General features: G+C 44.7%; 1 protein-coding gene across 6 annotated transcripts in view; it reads right to left on the bottom strand.

The window, feature by feature from the left end:
• The window catches only part of ARHGEF7 (Rho guanine nucleotide exchange factor 7), a 127,788-nt gene that overhangs the window by 93,396 nt on the left and 13,415 nt on the right, over window positions 1–20,977 (bottom strand). For 5 of the 6 annotated variants that reach the window (XM_029998757.2, XM_029998759.2, XM_029998758.2 and 2 more), the window contains exon 2: window positions 19,109–19,195. In XM_029998757.2, coding sequence (XP_029854617.1) covers window positions 19,109–19,195 — 87 coding nt within the window. Of the gene's footprint in view, window positions 1–19,108; window positions 19,196–19,280; window positions 19,392–20,977 lie in introns of those variants that run through there. The other variant, XM_029998763.2, reaches the window with a different exon arrangement.

The raw sequence follows: 20,977 nt of genomic DNA, 5'->3' as shown, positions 1-20,977 counted from the left end.
TCTGCTGGAGGCTCATGATTTTCTCAGACACATCAAAGTTAAGTATGCAGAGTTAAGGATGAAGCTTCAAGCGTAACTGAAACCCCTACAGGGAAGCACTTAAAACTGAAACTGTCACTTACATAACACTTTAAAGGAGAAAGATACCAACCAAATCACATGGTGCTACAGCATCCTCAGAAACACAATTTATCATAGACATCACTGTAAAGGCATGAACGGCTACAACACTCTGGCATTCAGCGCCAGTCTCAGAAGAGCCAGTCAGAGCACATATAAACCCTTTTCAGACTGTGATCTCCACTACAACACCCCCCCCCCCAAACCACATGTGAAACTCCTGCTGAGGTCACTGATGTGACTGACACCAGTCTGAAGACCTCAACCTTTTAGCTGTGAGATGAGAGTAGATATCCTGTTATTACCAGAGTCATACTGCACTGGAAACATAACTTCTACAGGAGGTAAAGTCTGCAAAATATACTGCTATATTAACATAGAAAATGCCAATGCAGCGTCAAGTTCCCAACTGAATAAAAGAAATAGAAAAATATGAGGTCAGGCATTAGAAGCAGTAACTAGGGCAGTGATCGTAAAGATCCAACCTCAGAGGAGTTCAATACACACCAAAACACCCACCAAGGTGCTCTGCACGTGGCAAAAGCAGGCATCACATCAAGCAATGTTCCAGGCGATGCCCTCTCATTTCCCTTGCTTCTTAAAGCAAAGGCACATAATGGCTACTTATAGCTAACTGAGCTGCAAAAGAGGTGAGAGCTTTCCGGTGAGTCTAACCACACCCAAAAATACAGCCTATGACCTGATCAATAAAGCAAGGGCTTCTCCCTTGCATGTGAATAGGAAACAGTGAAAGTGCTCTGAATCCACCAGGCTGCCATTGCGAGCTGTTCACCCACTGTGGGATTACTCTTGGAGCAGGGGTCAACTGCCGCAGTTTTTAACCCAGATTAGGACTGCAACAATGCAGAGCAATGTGACGCAGAAAGCAATTACAGCAAAACTTTGTTCTTAGGGAATACAATAGCTAAAAAGCTATCGATACCTGTTCAGGAACACAAGAGCTTCCATGAGCAATACCAGGTTTGTTCCCTGTAGCTGGAACAGTGATGGTAACGCTTATTTTCTGTACTGTATCTTATGTATCTCTGGCTGATCCAAATCTCTCCTGGAAGGTGTATCCTCTTTACCAATCAACACACGTTTGCAAACTCTGTCTGCTTTCCAAAGTCCTGCTGTTTCCTCTCATATGAAAAACAAGTGATACCAGATGCTGCAAGCAGGAAGGAAGTGAAATTAAAAGAAAATATAATGGAGTAAAATGTGCCATTCTAGAAGCAGGTTGAAAAGGTAAGCAAGACTTTCCAATAGGATGCTCCAGAAGCATTTAGAAAACAAAAGATGTGGTTCCAACAAAGAGGAATTGCTTAAAAGTCTCCAGCAACATTCTCTCAAAGGGCTGGTGCCACAAGCATGTTATCTTTATGGAAGACAACATAAAGGTGACTGGTGTTCAAAAAAAAAAAAAAAAAAAAAATTGAACTTCTTCTAGAGGTGAGAAACCCTTTCAGATACATTGCAAGAAACATAATGCAAAGCTAACAAACAAGTTAGGACAACATTGGAGTTTTCCAACAGGTCACAGCTACTAGCAAAAAATTCCAAGTGAATAAAATTTTTAACCTCTGAGAAGTAACAATAGCTCTGAAAGCAAACACACAGTCTTTAAACACATCTGGCCCATAAAATAACTATTAAATAGCACTCCTCATTTGTTTTTAAGAGCAGACTGAATATACTTATTTTGTACATTGTCTGTCAAGCCAAATTTGTTTTACACAAGCCTTTGCAAGGCTTTTAGAATAGCCTGCCTTATTTTGTACAAAGCTTGGCATGTTGCCCAATAACACACACCTGAAAAAGCAATACATGTACAGTACATACTCCTTGTATTTCGTGCCCTGCAACCTAATTAGTTTTAGGGTACGCAGACAATAAATCCAGCTATGAAGATTGCTCTTAAACCATGCAGCAGTAGCTTCCACAATACCTTTTACCAGCTCTAAAAGCAGCTCCTTCCAGACAGACATTCATACCATAATCTCTAACTTCACACCATCTTTTAAAATGAACTTACTACGACATGCTTCAAATAAAGCCATAACGTAATGCCTCGATCGTACCAAAGCAATGCAAGTTCTGCTTCATGGCAGCTCACCACCCTGAACTCCACGATCCTAGTACTTTCCAAACAATTTAACCTACACAGTCCTATGTGAAGCCATTCTGGCTTCCAACACAAGATTGTCTCCTTCCCAGTGCCACCCTGCCACCCCAGCTATGGGCCAAGGTATTCTATCCAAATCTCTTTCAAGCCAAGAGAGCAGGAGAGCAGCTGTGCTCTCTGCAAGCTACTCGAGCAAGAAGTTCTCTGACTGTCAAACAAGCCACAGCTCACTGCCTCAAAAGGCAGACTGCGTCTGCTTGCATAAATTCCCTTGGAGAGACTGTTTTAAAAAGGCAGGAAAACAAAGGAAGAGAGAGTTTCCTGTTGTGAGGGGAATTTCATGTCCTTCATTAACTCGCGGGAAGGGCACCTGAGGCTTCCTCTTCAGGACTACAAAGCCTCCATATTCTACAGAAGCAAAAGAAACATACAAAGATGAAAAAATTGTCTTAATATTAAAATCAGGATTATTTCAAACAAGCCTCAACGTACCTCATTTCAAGCATCGCCACAGTTACCTGAGGGTAGACACTGCCATGAAAATATAATTATTTCACTTGGGTAGTTTATCTAATGAAACTACAGTATTCAGTATGCAGTGAGGACACTCCTTGGTGAGACCTGCCTTAACTACTACCAAGAACAGACTCAGACTTCAGAGCAATTACAGGCAGCAATTAGGCGGAATTCAATCCAGCTTCAGGACTCTCAGTAGCAAAACAAAATCACCAAGACCCTATTTGAAGGGCTGAGCACTGCAGTACCACATCACCCCCAACAGTTCAAGTCTCTTCAAGAGACACCAGTAGATGTCTGACAGGCTTTACTACAGATCAGCAGTCTGCAGGATCAGGACCTGGTAGTCCTGTCAATGCTAACACTTTCCATTATCAGATCTTTTATTTTGTCTTAAGCTTTCCTAAACTTCAAACATTTGGACTAGTATTTTTAATGTTGTGCATGTGCTTCATGCCTCACTTTATCATTATCAATATTTTGTACACAACTTCCCTATTCTGTTGTTACCAGAAATGACATCAAGAAAACAATGTTTGCCAGAACTCAAGTTTGGGAAATCCAAACCTTGAAACAATTCGTTCCCTTTGCTTTGCAGCAGAATTTCTAAAGGCTCTCTACACTATCAAATTTCCTTCCAAAATGTACCAGAAATTGTCCCATAGAAAAAAAAAAAAAAAAAACCACCCAATTTTGACCAGCTTAAGACCCTTTGGCTTTGTTTTGTTCATTTTTTCTTTAAACTAGTCTATACACATGCTTAGGACAGAGAGAGCATGTCACAGATTCACAGAGGAGTCCACTTGCAAAGCATAGAGCAGAACACTTTCCTGGAGGTCTCAACACAGTTTGGACGCTAACACCGAGAGGGAACCTCCAAGAGAAAGCAACTGCCCAATTCAAATGCCGTGAAACAACAGCTACATCCAGAACCAAGGAGCTGGGGGTGGAAGAATGACACTGTCAAGGCTAAGTTTCACCTTATTTTAGGAAACCACTGTCTCCTTTTGTATCCCCAGAGGGACATGCATCCCATCCACCACAGGTCATCCTCTGGAGAGGCTTCTGTTGTTGACTGTAAAAGGAAGCCTCCATAACTAACTTTAGCTGGGGTCTAGAAGACAGAACTGAAAGCAAGGGAAGGATAGTGTCACAGAGAACTGCAGCCCTTGGAAATCCCACTCCTCCTTAACCACACTCTCAGCTCAAAATTGCACCCTCCCTTGCCCAACAGTTTTTGAGCCCATCACCACGTTCACTGTAAAAAACTGAATCTGCTAAAGACTAAGGCAATCCATTTTTTTGCTCAGGTAGGTCTCTGCCACTTCAGAAGCCTCACCAGCACCAGAGCTGGTCTACAGTAAGTAGCAGACACAGACAGAAAAACACCTCTCTCTTTGAGCAGAGATGGCACTGACTTATTTGTCTTGGAGACCTCAGAAATCAGGGCTAGTCAGCTGATGCTAGGCTAGGAATGCAGGAGAGAGGAAACAGCGAGGCAAATCACTTGAGAACATGCAGAAAGGAAGATCAGGACTCAAAACCCAAGTGGGAAAACAAAGCCAACGAGAAAGGGAGAATGGGAGAGGAGAAACAAAAACAGTTGTCAAGAGCTTGGTGTAGAAGCCAAGTTATGTCATCCCTCTGCTATCAACAAATACTCAGAAAATGCAGCATTTGAGAACGTGCCCATCTCTTCCCAGCTCAGCACAAAGAAGAAACATGAGCTTACTGCTGCTAGCAGATACACTGACAGTTCAGGTGCAGAGGCTGAGCAGGAGATGGCAGTTCTGCTCCCACAGGGAGCTTCCCCCCTACACTTCTTTAAATCTAGGATCACCTAAAGATGATCTGCATATTCAATGTACAACAATCAACTATTACCATTTCCCTCAACATCTCTGTCCCCATTCAGTACTTCGGGCAAGGCTGGTCAAAGGATCAATCAGGAAGCCTTAAAAAAGGATTTGCCTGTAAGGGCATTCTCCCAAGCCCCAAATCTCTCTCATATAGGACATCCTCCTACCCACCACATTCTGTACATTACTCGGGCAAATCACTTCACCTACCTGGATAAAAAGCAACTTCAGAAAATGGGTCCTGGTTTGCAACTTAGCTCCAAAATGAATTGAGTTTGCAAAACACGGAGGCTGGTGAGGTGGTGGGCAGTGCTAAACTAGTATTGCCACTGAGCCAGAAGCTCACAAAACCTGCTCCTTTAGATGCCCATGCCATTTACTGCAGAAATCATAAGGCATGGTAAGGAGCCAGCAAACTGTGTGTCTCACGGTGAAGGCAGGTGACAGCTACATCAGAGAAATTAATTCCCTCTATCGGCCACAACATTGCTGCATCACTACAAAAAAAGTAATCTCATTTCATTTGAGTTGATCTGTTGCTTGTCTCCTCAGCTGCTCAGAAGCCACAGCTTTGAGTTAAATAAGAGTTTAAATGAATTTGAGGCAGCACTGCAAATATCCCCCCACTTTGTGCCAGCCCCAGCTCTCCCGATCCCCACAGTGAACTGATTCAGAGGGAAAGAAAGCAGGTTAGTAGGGTTACTTCTACCAGCCCATCTCCCTGTACCACCTCACCTCGGAGTCTGCCAAGCAGCCATGCTAGAAGAGGGAAGGGCAAGAAGTATACAAGCCAACCTAAATGATTCTATGAGTCTATAAGCAATAGCATGAGATGCTGCTGCTGCACTGCTGCAATGGGTTTAAGCTACCCTAGCACCACAGCCTGGCTTCAGTCCGCTCTGCAGCATCTTTAGCACTCACAGCTGCAACTGAGGTCCACTGGAGCTGTGTCAAACTACAGATGCTTTAGCCTGCAGCTCAAGCACTGTGAAGTTGGCATAATACCACTCCTTCATAAACAGTCTTACAAACCAAACCAAAAAAAGGTTGTATCTGACACTATTGTGGAAAGCACCACAGAACATCCATGCAGAAGCTACTAATTCTGCCTCCGAACGAAGACTTAAAACATATCCAATAAAAGTCTGAGACCATCCAATGAACAAAGGAAGAGCACTGAAGAGCCTTCCAGCTGAAAAGAGGCAAGGTTCCTTCAGAAAACCAAACAACTACCTGTTATCACAATACGCATACAGAGGGGGCCCAATAAAACTTTTTGGTTTCAGCATAACAATTTTTCTTTGGTCAAAGCCTCAGTAGCATCCACAACAAAAACAGATTTGAGGATAGTGTGGTGCGCAAAAGTTCGTCTACAGGTGTTCTGGTCCTGAAACGCTTTTACAATGCAAAAGATAAGTACCCCACTTACCTACTTATCAGCTAAACTAATAGAAAAACTGATTTATTTACACCTGGGCAAAACAAGCCCAAATTACACATTCTTGAATATGTCAACTAGGAAAAACAAACTGCAGCATTTTAAGCTACAATATTCTGTCATTTCTACCTCAAAGAGTACTTCCCTGAGATCCGAGATTTTTGAACTGCTCTAAAAGCACATCTACATTTTCTTCCGCATTTGCTGACAGCAGCTATAAATAAAATTACAATCATTCACTTAATTTTGAGTTATATACAGACATTTGAAAATGAGATACTTCTACAAGGAATATTAACAAAAATTAAGAGATAAGCCATCTTAATAAGCAAGTACAGGCAGGAAAGAAATCAACAAGCTGACAGGCATCTTCAAAACTGCAGAGCCCTCCAAGCCAACTAATTAACTTAGGCCATAAATAATACCTAGATGTGGTCAATTTAACTATCAGCAGTTTACAATATCAAAGTCAGCCAATTACAACAACTTTGTATCTTAACAATGAAGAATTGCTCTTTCAGTTTAACTGCCAAGTACAGAAAATACTTTAGCTGTATTTATACATGGAAGTTATCTTTTGCAAAATGTTCATGTGACACCAGGGTGAAGAACTAGCCTAAGGCAAAGGGTGTGAAAATGCATTTTCTTGTAATTTACTTTATGCTGCTCACAGACCTGTGGAGTGCATGGATTTAAATGGCCTACTCAAATAATGATTAGATTAGTATACATTAACATCCTGTTCCATATTTGTAGTTCAAGCACTTTCCTAAACACTGGATATCAATCTTTAGGAAGAAAAAGTGGGAGATTACCCTGTCTCCATGTACTTAAATGCTTTAACATACATGAGAACAAAGAATTTGATCAAGTGACAGAAAATTATGAACTATGTCATAATTTCTGCACTGAGGCTGCTTTTAGACAAAACATGGTAATCAGTTGAAGTGTACATTTTGAAGGTACTCTATGTAGCTAATAAACATACAGAACATGCAAGAAAAAAATGCTTCAACATGTTTTGCATGGAAAACCAGTTAATTTAACAAATAGGAAGAAGTATTTGCGCCTGCTGATTTAAAACAAACTGCTTCTAGGCACTTTCTGCTAATAGAGATCAGAATTAGGAACTGTCTTTTTCTTAAACCTCATTTTTATTCATTAATTAAGTGAACAAGTAGGGTGGTGGGGGGTATGATAAATTCCACCCCCTCTCCCAGTCTGTTTGCTTTGTCCTGACTGAATGAACTCAAAATATTTGAAGAATAGACTGATCCAGCTGAAAAGTAAGTAAAGGTCTATTTATTTTAGGTTAGGTTGCTGCTGCCAAAAGAGGAAGTCCCAGTCCCCTCCCTTCTCCCCTGTGTCCTTTGTGCCACAGTCACTCAAGTGATCCACTCTGATCCAGTTCAGGGGGTCAGTTACGCTGGAAGAAAAAAAATCTAACTCACCAGAGACTGGCAGGGAAGCAACAAACAGTTAACTGGGAGCCTGGCAATTCATCTAAAAATAAAGCAAGCGGTGTTTCTGGTCATATTTCATTAGAAATAAACATGAAACACAGCATAAACTTATCTAGATGAAGTAAAAATAATACTTGGGCAGTACATGTTTGACTTTCCTTACAACTCTGGCAGTGAGCATTGACTTGGTGCATGCCTGGCTAGGGGTGTTTCCACGGCAGCTCCCACTGATCTGAACCAGGGTCCTGCACAGCCTAACACTGCCTCCTGCTCCCTGACCAACCAAACCAACTCCTTACACAGATGCTTGAGCAATTGCCCATCAATAGGATTCTCAAAAATAATTTCTTCTATTTGAAAATTAGAGCAGGATTTCAACTTCCATCCAGGTACCTGCTAAAATACACGGTCCTGCTCTAAGAGGTGTTCCTAACTCCTCCCTTGCACCAACCCCAGCACTCCGACCCTGCACTGAGGCAACCTGGCTCACCATCCCATCAGCAGTGGGCTGGGGGGACGCACAATTTTCTGTTTTTGAAGGTGGAGTGGGTTTTCCTCCCTTCCCTCTTCCTTCTTGTTGGGGTTTTTTTGGTTGGGTTTTGGGGGTTTTTTTGAGAGAGAGAGGGTAGGGAGGGAGCAGTTTGGATTTTTGTGCATTTACTCAGCTAGATGGCACACATGAGAACCAGCACAAGATGAAATGGCCATGGCAGGGAGAGCAGGGGGGAGCAAAGCGGGGAGCAGACCTCTTTCGGCAGCAGCGACCAATTAAATTGGCTCCCTTTGTTACACGTAAATTCACCACTGGTTATCATTACACTGAACCACCAATAATCCCACCATCAAATATTTTTGTACTATTTCAATTCAACTTCTATTTTCCTGGCTTCAGGGGAAGCTGCCTAGTGCACAGCTACATGTGAAGCCGCTCACCACCCCTGGAAGCTCTGCTCCACCACGCTCAGTCACTGCCAGGCAGGTGGGCGAGGGGAAAGCATTTTAACCAGCACTCAAACCCTGCCCTGGGACACCCAGAGTCCCTATTCTTAAAATTTTTCAGAGGGGAACTTGATGCAAAAAAAAAAAAAAAAAAAACATCAAAAAAACCCAACCAAAAACCAAAAAAACCACAAAAAAAAGGAAAAAGGAGTGTTACAGCTTTCAGCACAGAGACCAGAGTCCTATTTAGACAAATCTCAGCACACTTAAGTCACCCTAAAAATTGAGGACTATTTAATTTGTTCCAATGCTGCAAATGCCATTAAAAGAAAAATGCCTCTCGCACACCCACCTTCCATTCATCTGCTGAGTGATCTGCATGAAGGAATCAAACCAGTTAAGGCCCCTTTTTGGAGAAATGGGGAAAAACGGGAGGGATAATTTAATTAAAGTTAGGGCAATTGTTTGTTCTTCAGCACTACCAGCCTAAGAGGACAAGAGCTACTGCTTTTGCTGGCACTTCCAGCTAATAATCCCCTAAAATCAACATGCAAAACAGCCTAGGGGTTCTTGTGAAGCAAGAGTGGACATCACAGGGAGAAGACTTGATCAGGTGGGAATTTCACAAGATATTTAACAAGTATATATCTGGAAAAAACTATTAAGCATGTCATCACCACATTCTCACTAACCACCACTATTCCTCTCTGATAACCACTCGCATGCCCTCCTCCTTAAGGAAAACAAGTCAGGGGTAGAGGGTAGAAAATAAGACGGTGGGGGGCACGGGAACAAAAATTTTACAAATATAAATATATATTAAAAATCACTCAGCACTACCAGGAGAGGATCTGTGAAGGTGTCCTTCACAAACAGGAAGTACACCAGCTAGTAATGGCACATATTTGTTGTTGGGGTTTCTCCCCCCCCCCCTCTATTTTTTTCCTTTATTATTTCACCACCTAAGGTAGTTGCACTACTACACTCTACCCGTCATATGGCTGGTGAAGTAGTATCGAGGATTTGTATTGCAGCAGGGGCTTGGCTCAGTTTTAATGTTTTGTTTCTAAATCGGATTCTAAAGCAACCGCTACTTAATAGTTTCTAAACACTTCATTCAAAGAAGCGCAGCCAACCGGGTGATGAAATAGAGCAACACCCTACGCTGTGCAAAATAGGCGACAGTCAAAAAACTGGAAGAAGTCTTCTGACTTCGGCTCAAGTTTAGGGGGGGGAGAAGGATCAGTCGGGATTTCATCTGCTAAACACGAGCCTCCAGCCCCATCCCTTGAGGAAGCACCGGGTACTCGGAGAACCCCTCACGCCCTCCGCGCTGGCCCCAAAGGCGAAGCTGCTGCGCTGCCCAGACGGGCTCCCCCCGCTCCCCCAGCGCAGGCTGCCAGCGGGGCAGAGCCACCTCGGGACAGCCGGCCGGCAGACACCCCTCTTCTTCCCCAGCCACCAGCGCTCGGGCCCGCGTATTTGCGCTTGGCCCACAAGATGGCACTGACGGAAAGACTTTGCTCCCTCTTTTTCCCTCTCTCCGACACCGGGCTGACGGCTGGCCCTGGCCTGGCTCGGAGGAGGACTGCCACCTACTGAAACACCACACCGCCCTCCCACACGGCTGAGGTTCCCTTCCCACTGCCCCCAAGTCAACCCACCAGCTAGACCCTGCTGGCTTCGTCAGACAGGGAGGCGACAGACTGAGGCAACGCAGCTGAGGACAGCTTATTTTCAGTAACAGGAGCACTACAATTTTCTGTCACCTAGAATTTTTCAGTATTTCCTGAAAAACGTAAAGACCTGGAAAAAGCTAGTCCTGTCAAAAAGCCATGACACTTCCCGCACAGGCAGACTCCAGCTCTCAATAATACTGATGGGACCAGCCCAGCACCTGATGAAACATCTAAACACAGTTAACTAACTACAGCAAAACAGAGGGTGCAAGCTGAAACATGTGAGAGCTAGAGCTATCTGGATATTCACCTGAACATAGTAAGATAAGATTAACTCCCCTTAAGGAAAAATCACCATATTCTAATATGCCTTTTCCTTTCAATTAGAGGAAGTGAGCAAGGCACTTTTCTCTCCTCTCATCAACACAATCTTGCAAAATCAAGCCTGTGAAACCTCCTCTCCACAGCAGAGTGCATATCACCTTTCCCACACCTGCCAAGATATTTACATGTGAGCAGAAGTCAGGAACAGTTGCAAAGCTGGAAGCATTTAAGAAATCAGAGCAAGTCACAGAAAACCTAGATTTGACATTGCATCATTTTCACACAATTGAAGTGATTTATGTTGACTCTTAAGTCCCAAGTAAAAATCAAGAGAAGATTCTGCTGAGGTCACAGTAAACAAAAGCAGTAGACTGTTTTACGGACTTGGACACTCTTCTGCGTAGTCCTCATCTCAGGTAATCTTCAAAGCAACCGTTCTGCTAGAATTCCTCCCTTGCCAAAGGGATCCAACATAGTCATTGTCAGAAGAGGAGAAAGTTTTCTGAGTTCCTGCGGAGGCCGAGCACTGCCGTCTCCTATGTTGCAGGAGGCACTTCAGCTATGAGGACCTTATTAGTCCAAAAGCCTGTGTTAAAAACGTACGATGCTGCATCATTAGATCTGCAGGTACTCAAGTTTTCTTCACGCAGAATACCACATTCTGTATAGAGGTAACACATTCTGTATAGAGGTAAATCTTTTGTTCTCCCTCTGTCACACCCAGGCTTGGGAAATTCAGCTGACACCTAATAACAAGGGAACTATGTTCAATGTACACAAGCCCAGTTGTAGAGGGCAAGCTTTATCTACACTTCTATTTTCAGTATGTTTGCCAGCTAAAGAATGTCTTACATGTCTTCAAAACTATTCAAGAGAAATGTGTGTGGGGAGGGAGCCCGAGATTTCTGAAGCCCAACTTCACAAGTCATTCATAAAAACCACAACAGCAGCTAACAAGACCATAGCCATCCCCTGCGAAGGAAACGGGCAGGCAGGCCCTGACGTGTACACAGACCAGTCTCCCGAAACACGCTTCACTGCTCAGCGCTCACTAACAGCAGGTGCAACACTGCCCCGACGCAGTCTCCATTCCCCTCTCTCACCACCCAACCTGCTGTACCTGCTGTCGCTCTCTTGCTGGGAAGGATGGGGCAGCTCACCTGCCCTCCTCCCAAGAACCGTCTTCACACCTGGCATCCCCACCACCCCTGCACAGCTTGCTCCTTCCTCGGGGCTAATCAGAAGTCCCTCCTCCCGCAGCTCTCACCCTTCAGAAAGCCAGCAGATGAGCCCTTCCTCACTGTGCTTCGCACCAAAGAGCTGGAGGGCAGGAGAGGGCTAAAGAAATTAGAGAGCAAGAACTCCTTTGACAAGTCAGGAGAACAGCGTAAGTCAGCAAGCAGCCTCTTCTCCCTTTTTTCCCCCTCAGGGACCCAAAGCTCTGCCCAAAAGCCTCCTCCCCTCCAGCCCTCTCTACCCACCCTTTCCTCCCAATTTTCCTAGTTTCCAGGCTTTCCCTCACATGATTAACTCCTCTTCTATCGAAGAAGCACTGAAACCCTTTTGTGAAAACAGCTTGCTATATTTGAGCATGAGTACAATGCTGAAATCTTCTGTGAATTCTAGATTAATAGTGCAATATATTTTAATTGCTAGATGAAGGTTCATTTTATTCTTAAGATCCAAATGAACGCCACAAATGAAGCAGTTACACAGAAGCCTCTCCCAAAACACAGAGCGACTTGTTCGCAAAACTACTCTGAACAGATCTATACTAGATAATATTTACAGCAAAGTACAGTGTGTCACTGCAAGTTGCCTTGTACGTACTGACCTCCAAAACATGACTGAAACGTTTTGGATGTATTTTGACATGCCAAACTCACCCTCACGTATGGTCCATGCAGTGAAGACAAACAGATCTGCGCCCGTGTCAGATCCATCATGCCAGACAGACTCTGTACACACACACTCACTTATATTTTTTGCGTTCAAAGTATCATGCCAGCGTGCAATACAAAAGAATTGGCAGGAATGAAAATACTTATGGTCCAAATTCAAAATTTCTGAAAAATTTTTTACTTACGAAATATTGAATATATCCCTTACGTAGCCAAAAAAATACTAGCACATTCCCCAACCGTGTTTGTTACAGTACTCCTTACAAAGGCACATGCTTTTAATCTACTTTTGTTATTTGCTAGGGTTCTTTTTTTAAAGTCGTCTTAAAATTTTTCAGTATCAGGTGCTTTTGAACACGTACCCCAATAAAGAGAAGCACTCTTCCTATTTAATGAAAGCCACTGGAGTTGCTTTAGTCCAGAAGCGATAGCACAATACCACAACTGGTGATGCGACAAGCTTGGCAGAACCACAAGAAATAAATTCTCATGGGAAGAGAAGGAAGGTTTAAGTGAGCAGGAAACAGTGTGAGGATCTGAAATGCTACCATGCACATTCATGTTTTAGACCGTGTTTTACCGGATAAAACTGTAACAGCTTCCGATACTACCATTCCTCCCTGTCCAACACCATATGTTCCTGCCTCTCTGTCACCTCCTCAGCTACCATGACACCACGCATGAATGGTATACGAGATGAGGAACTGGTTTGACCTTAAAAAAAAAAAAAAAAAAAAAAAGACTATTTTTCCACCATTCTATTTGTAAGACACCCTTAAAGTAATATTCAAAGGCTTCAAATACAAAAAACTGGTAAACCCATGAAACATCATCACAGTCCTAGACTACTACTTTGGGCATCATAAGAATCCTTTGTATCATAAAAAGAAGCCATTCTATAAAAGTAACGTAAATAGTCAAGTAACAGCATCTTCCTGTCTTAGAAGCTTCCAAGATGTGCTACCATGGCCTTCTAATCATGCAAGTCAGGCTGTACTTCTCTGTTATATGTGATGGGCAAAACAGACCAAAAAGACAAGACCCAAGAACAAACTGCATGAAACAACGATTTTCAGAACTGTCATATTAACACATGACAAAAAGGATAGAAATCCGGGGCGGGGGGGGGGGGGGGAACAGACATGACAGACATGACAGTCATTTCTTAGAGGTCAGTATGTACAAGGCAAGTTGCAGTGACACACCACACTTTACTGTAAATATTATCTAGTATAGATCTGTTAGAGTAGTTTTGTAAACAATTAGAAATCAGGGGTGGGGGGAAGAAATACAGTAGCCATATCTTTAATAAAAGATGCAACCTCTTTGTACGGCTTTTTCCTTTTGAAAAATCTACCCGTAAGATCTCAGCCTCCAAACAAAACTTTCCAACGTGTGGTCTGTAAGCAAAGAATGGTAACTTTAAAACATAACAATTCTGGAAAATGTTTATCACAAAAAATCACAAAGGCCTTCGGCCACAGCATTCGGCAACACGCCTTCTGGGTTAGAAAGGCATTCTGTTGGAATAAAGCCAAGAGCAAATCTAAAGAAAATATTGTTCTTGACAAAATAAAGATTACAGTCTGAACAAGGGCTGAAAGGAGTAGCTGGGTGATTGAATTTCTGTATCATCGTAAGATTGGCCTAAAGCTCTTCAGTACTAGAATCCTACTCATTCCTAATTCACTAACAGATGTCACCTAAGTCCATCCATGCTAGCAGCTTAGCTCTGTGCGTTCCTTACACGAATAGGTCTTTGAAGGCCAACTTGCAGAATACCTTTCCAAGGCCACAATGGTAGTAGGATTGTAGCCATAATGATCTAAAGAAGTATGCAAGGCTCAGAGAAGAGGAGCATCACCTAATAGATGAACTGCTATGGTAGGGGTAGGTGTGAGGGAAGATGACAGACATGCAGGCTTGCTCCCAAAAGATAAGCTGGTCAAACAGAACGACACTGGCACCCCTTACAAACTTTTCCCCAAGGCTAGAGCTGTATTATAGACATTTATGGACATTTGTATATCTTGATTAAATCTCGAGAGCTATGAATTATATTTCCCAAATTTGCATGCAGTGTTCTGAACCCTAAGGGCAAATCCTTCTTGTACAAGAGAGATTTAATAATAAACAAAACACAGGATCTTCTTAGATTGCATAAGACTGCCAGGTTTGCTTTATTTCTTCTTTGGTTAGTTTACTGTAGAAATAAAATCCTGGTTTCGGCATTGCTGTCTCTGTAATAAAATGACCATCCTGAATCCCACAGGCAAGCAGGTCTCTTGGCAGGTACAGAGAAGGTTCTCAGATCCATGGCTTGTCTATCTTTTTCCATTAACCAGCTGCCATCTTTCACATCAGTATAAAAGTCAGAAATACAAAACATTTTTGAGCTCAAGAAACCTGTTAACATTAGATACTTGCAGATAAGCAGGCATTAATCTTTTGTGATGAAAGCCAGCAGAAAAATGCCGCAAGACACTACTCATGGAATTTGATCACATAGAGCTTGGTATTGTTCACAGGATATATCAAGCACTCTGCCCTTTAAACAACAGACACTAACATGGTTTTCTATTAACCTATTTTTGCTTATTATTCCACATTTAACTGCTCCCCAAACAATCTTCTCTGCTGTTGAACTATACAGTGATTTCTCCAGGGCCTCTTTTTGGCCCTGCAAGCTGTCAAGCAGCTCTGGTCAAAGAAAGAGGAAAGACTGCATTATATTCAGGAAGCTGAAACTCCTTTGAAAGAGAACAAAACTGGAGTAACACGACACAGGTACAAGATAATCATTACGGCAAAACTTATTAGGGCTCAGACAGGAACAAATGCTCTGTGACCATCACCTTTTCATTTTTGTCTTTTTCGCCAGACTTCTGTGGAAGGTACTGTATACCTGCAGTGAGTTCCATCTCAACTATACATATCCACCCATATTCTTCTAGAACAGAGTCCATCACATACAACAACTGTCTAGGACCCTGCTTCGAAAAGCAGGTCATACTACTCAGAAGGAAGTACAGTTAAATGTCTTCCTACCCAAAGACAAAACTGTGGGGGAAAATAGCTTTTAAAGCAAAAATGGCATGAGCAGTATATAGTAAATATGCTTTGCCTAAGCAAAAAGCACAGAGTAAGTTGTGAACTGACAATGTAGGCAGCTATTCTACAGTCCCTTCCATCTACGCAGACATTCATCATAGCCAGTGAAGCTTCAAAGTAGAATAAACTACTCAACACTAGAATTATTCTAAGCAAACACTAAGAGTTTCCAGAAGGGAAAAACAATATGGAGTTGCAAATTCATTAATACGTCTCAGCTCTTTGTATCTGCATACAAAAAACCTGTATTAAAAAAATATTTTAAAAAACAATACTTGCAGAACATTCTTCTGGTTATTTCTTGAAACTTGCTCTGCTTCACCAACCCAGATTTCATTTTACAAAGGATTGCTGCAAGCTCCAGATTAAGTACACTTTTTGCTCTGGAACACTTAAAACATCAAAAACCACTGAGGGGTGTGGGAAGGGAGCCACTGGTTTCCTTTGAGGAATAGCAATCTTTCTCATTATAATTTGAAATATCCTTTCTGAATATCCTGTCATCTTTCTAATAGCCCCAAATTACTGGGAAGTAAGACGGAAGAAGACAAGAACGACAACTTTCAGACACCAGAACATTTCCAGACCAACAAAGTTCTCACCTCCACTCCTTATTTTTAGGGTAGGAAAGCAAGAGTCATCATGTCCTCTAATAAAAGGACACCACAGAGGAAAGCGTCCCAAAGAAGCCATCTACTGCTGTGCAACTTTCCATTAACCACAGCAGTTTATCAAGTCCTCAAACATTCCATAACGAAGTCTCCAAAGCTCTAACTGTACAGAGCTCCAGAGCAAGGTAAGGAGCTCTGACATAGTTTTGTAAAAATACAATTCTACTACTTCCAAGATGAGTTCAGATCTGGGAGCAAAAAGTGCTTGTGCAATGCCGAACCTAGGCTGAGCAAACCAGTACTGTGTTTTTACGACACTCACAAAATTACAGACAGAGAAATCACCTGATCCAACTACATATAACTCAGGTTCAACATCAGGCTCAACTGCACCCTTTGCAGAGCCATGCAAAACTCCACATTGCAGAATACTTGCTAGGAAAAGCACCGCATTAGTGCGCAGAACAAGGTCACATCTCCCCACACCACTCTAGAGCTTCCTCCGATACCTGTATCATCCAAATGTTTCTACTATTTAAGGTATCACATACACATCCACCACTTTGTCAAATATTTATACTCACCATTAACTCTTTATTAGCTAATCTGCCCTCTCCGAAAATATCCCCTTCACCACTTCCAGAGACGCTCTTCACGCTCTTCGCTCAACGCAATCTTTAAACCTGATCGCAACTAAGGAAGCATTACATAGACGCTGCCTGCACAGAGGAGCTATGGCATCTCCCCAGTTCCCACAGCGAGGAAGGCAGAGATCCACAAGGGCTGACTCACACCTTGTTCAAGGAGACAGGAGAAAGAGCCCAGGATTAGTGGACGGCCGAGAGGCCCCTGCCAGCTACTCACTGGTTGAATCCGGGTTGCCATTCCTCTCATCTTTGGCCACAGCTAGGGGGTTGGAAAAATTAATGAGAAAACAACAGGGAACGGCCAACGTACAAGCCGTAAATACACACACAAGAGGCTCCATAAGCCCAAGCATTTGTGCTCCTTCCTGCCAGCCTCTCAACTCTTCTGGTAGCTTGGGAGTAATTCCTGTTCCAACATGCCAAGCTGGAAGCTACTGCAGCCAGCTACCTCCACGTAAGAAAGGAGTTTCCGGCAATCTTGCTGAGAAGCCCCCGAGGCCAGGTTAACAATCTGACTATGCCCAAAGATACTCAGGCTCTGAGAGTAAGACCAAAATTCTCTTTTTTCTTTTAATCATTTTTCTTCGCTTTCTTGTCACTCTGAGGAAAAGAGCTGACAAAAGCTTTCTGCAACTACAAAAGAGACCAAACTGCAACACTGTGACTATTTCTAGCCTGTCACAATTGAAAAAAACCTCAAGCTTAGTGACAGACCTGTGGTAGGAAGTGAGTAAGGGAGGGAGAGGGATATTAATGGTATTTTTTCCCCCTTTTGCTTTAACATTTGCAGTACTCAATTTATTTCTGAAGTGAGATTTGAAATGCCTGCCTCCCCAATTCTCCCTAGCTCATGCATGTCTACTAGCTGACTTTTCAATCGGCTCTCACACATGAATGTTCAAAACATGAAAAACTTAATGTAGCCCTAGAAAAGACTAATGGAGAGACAGCTGCTTTAAGGCAAAACAGAATGCTTGAGAGAACGCAAAGTTCACCCCAGAACCTGGTTTCTGAACATTTTAGAACTTAATTTGGTTTTTCTCTCCCAACAAATCCTAGAAGATTCTCTATTTATTTGGTGAGGGGAAGAGAAAGGCAGGTAAGAGTGTAAGGTCTTATTTCACAAGGAACGGCGCTAAAAGCTGTCGTAATTTCCATCTTTCCCCACGATGGAACCTAAGATTAAATGCAAGTCCTGTAAGTATCATTAATTTCACTAACAATACTTCATGGTTTAGAGGCCTCAGTAAAGCTATCAGGGTCTTTTTAATGATACTCTGTTACTGCTTGGCAAAATCACAGGCAGGACCAGAGGTACTGCAAGAACCTGAGAAGTAAATGAGGCAACACTTTGCTAATTTAAGTTCAGAAGCCCTAGAAGCCATTTTTCCACCCAAAAAAAAGCACTAGAAACCATTTCTTCCACCCAAAAAAAGGCACTAGAAACCATTTCTTCCATGCAAAAAATGCCTCTAAGAACTGAAATTGTGATACCTCTCACTTTCCAATGCACAGAAGTTGCAACCTGTTTTTAATCGCATCAGTTCCTTCCCACACACACACATCAAGTAAACTCGACGGCAGCATGTACTCGCTATAGCTAAATATACTGGTAATATATGACTACCTAATTTGCAACCCTGCAAATGCACGTTTGGAGAAGATGGCAGTTTGCTGGGCTTTTACGTAATGTAAATTTAAACGGAAGGAACAGCACCTACCATTTTCTTTAATTAGTGTTTCATTTGGCCATTACCAACTTAATTTCCATAAGCCAACTCCGGCACATGAGAAGCAGCTTCACAAATGAATCGGATGCCGTTTATACGTTTATCACCAAGAACCCACTTGAACAGAAAAGCGAAGGTTTTATCCGCAATGGAGCCGGACAACTCCCCCCCCCCGCACCCCGGCTTCGCACGGACAGAGCCGGGGGGGGCGTCACCTTCCCCCAGCCCTCGGTAAGGAGGAGCGAGCCCCTTCCCCGCGGTACCGGGGGGAGGAACGAATCCCCGTGAAACGTTCCACCCCCTCGGTCAGTCGGCCAGCCAAGCCATCCCGCCGCGGCGGAGCCGCCACCGAGACCCCAGCGGTCAGGGGGAGAGAGGCCGCCGAGCGCAGCCCCGGGCGGTTTCCCCCCCCGGGCGGTTTCCCCCTCCCGGGCCCGCAGCCAGGGGAGGGGCGGCCGCCGCCACCATCTTGTCAGCCGCCCCCGCCTCCCCGGGCACAAAGGGAGGGCAGGGCCGCCTCCCGCGGCGCCGGGCGGGCAGCGAAGCCCCCCCACACCCACACCCCCTCCTCCTCCTCCTCCTCGACCCGCGGGGATGGAGCCGGGCGCCCCCCGCCCGGCGCTGCCCGCCCCCGCCCCGACTCACCTCCAGGCGGAGGGAGGCACCGCAGCCCCGCAGGAACTCGCGGATGTTGCTCAGGCACTCGCCCTCCGTCCGCGGCTCCGGGTACACCTGCAAGAGAAGAGGCGGACGGCTCAGCGCGGGGACCGGCCCGGCCCGGCCCGGCCCGGCCCGGCGTCCCCCCGGCTCCCCTCACCTCCCGCTCCCTCCGCAGGCGGCGGCGGCGGCGCCGATCGCTCCCACTGAAGGGGTTGAACCGGGAAGTAAACACGGAGGACAGGAAATGGCGTGCGAGGGCAGGGGGCGGCGGGCAGGGGTGCCCCGGCCGGGCGCGGCCCCGGGCGGCGAGGGGAAGGAAGAGGGGAAGGAGGGAAAGAGGGAAGGAAGGAAGGAGGGAGGGAAGGAGGGAGGGAAGGAGGCGCGGCCCGACCCGGCCCTCCCCTGCCCCGCCCCGGCTGCGGCCGCAGGCCCGGCCGGCGGAGGGAAGGCGGGGAGCCCGGCTGGGAGCGCCCCCAGGCCTCCCCGCCTTCGTCTTTTTTTAATTTATTTATTTTTTTTAATAATACTACACACACACACACACACCCCCCCTGAGCCGGCTGCAGGGCGAGGCGAGGCGAGGCGGGCCCGGGGCTGAGGGGCAGCCGGGACACAGCCCCTCCCGCCCCGGGCCGCAGCGAGAAACGATCGTGCGCGGGGTAAAGCGCCCACGTCGCGGGTGGGTCGTGTCGGTTGTTGCAGGCTGCCGGTGCCCCCCCCCCACCCGGTGTTTTGACTTCGGTTCGCCCTTAACTATCGGTTTTCTAACGAGGAATTCTATCAGAAATGCCCCAAACACCTCAGTGGGAAAAGAGCAGTACCCGGAGTTAATGATCGACCAATTCCAGGGTCCGATGTTAACGAGCTCTGTTTACCTGCAGTTTATGAAACTTCTTCCTGCTCCAGAAGAAAAGCAACTTCACAAAGAGGAAAACCTTGACCGAACTTAAGAGAAAAGAGCCTTTGGCAACGCAGCCGTGTCCTCTCCGCAGCCGCCTTCGTGCTGCCTTCGGTTCAACCTCTACCCTGAAAGCCCAGCGTAGACCTTCCACGGAAAAGCAGCCAGCCCCATGGGCTTCAGGGACGTAGCTTAACCTACCACAGCTCAACTCAAATTCCGCGTGCACGTAAGCATCATTTCACAATACATTGATTTCTATGAAGTAGTTTAGCAAACAAAGCGTTGCCCAAACTGAGAGAGGAAAGCAGACCTGCAGCCCTGGACACCTCGTTCCGTTGGAAGGGGAAAGCCTAGCACAGACGTGCACTGCAAGTCGCTGGAAGCTAAGGAGGTAACGTGCAGCGGGCGGCGTGTCCTTCGATTATGCATTACACTCAGAAGGAAGATTTGTTAACTGCACCCGTACGTCAAGGCTACATAAACTCACAAGCATAATCCACCTCCATAGCACTGGGAACTTGGCGTAAGGTTGACTCCAAACATTGCACCAACCTGAAACCAAGGCAGTGCCCTCCCATACATTTATACGGTATCAAAGATATCTCTGACCCCGTGATGCCACAAAAATTAACAAATGCAACAGCACGACAGGGTGAACCTGGTACGAAGAAACTTAAAACACAAGTCACTATCATTTCCTAAACACAAAATTCAGATGAGTTTTAAATGAAAGCCACTATTTTGTAATACAAGGAACTTGGTAGCAATACGAGTTGAATAATTTTCCTTTCCTTAAGCAAGCACACACACATCAAACTCCTCGAATTGTTGGGTACTATGATAAACTGCTATGGGTTAAGAATAACCCTTTTACTACACTAAAATGTGTAAAGGGAAAGCCAAAGAAGTCCCATGGGAGTACAACAGCCCGACAGGTAAGTTCAGTAATTTTA

The sequence above is a fragment of the Aquila chrysaetos genome, chromosome 23 (genome assembly GCF_900496995.4).
Source record: "Aquila chrysaetos chrysaetos chromosome 23, bAquChr1.4, whole genome shotgun sequence".
NCBI classification, from domain to species: Eukaryota; Metazoa; Chordata; class Aves; order Accipitriformes; family Accipitridae; genus Aquila; species Aquila chrysaetos.
This window is presented reverse-complemented; position numbering and strand designations above follow the sequence as displayed.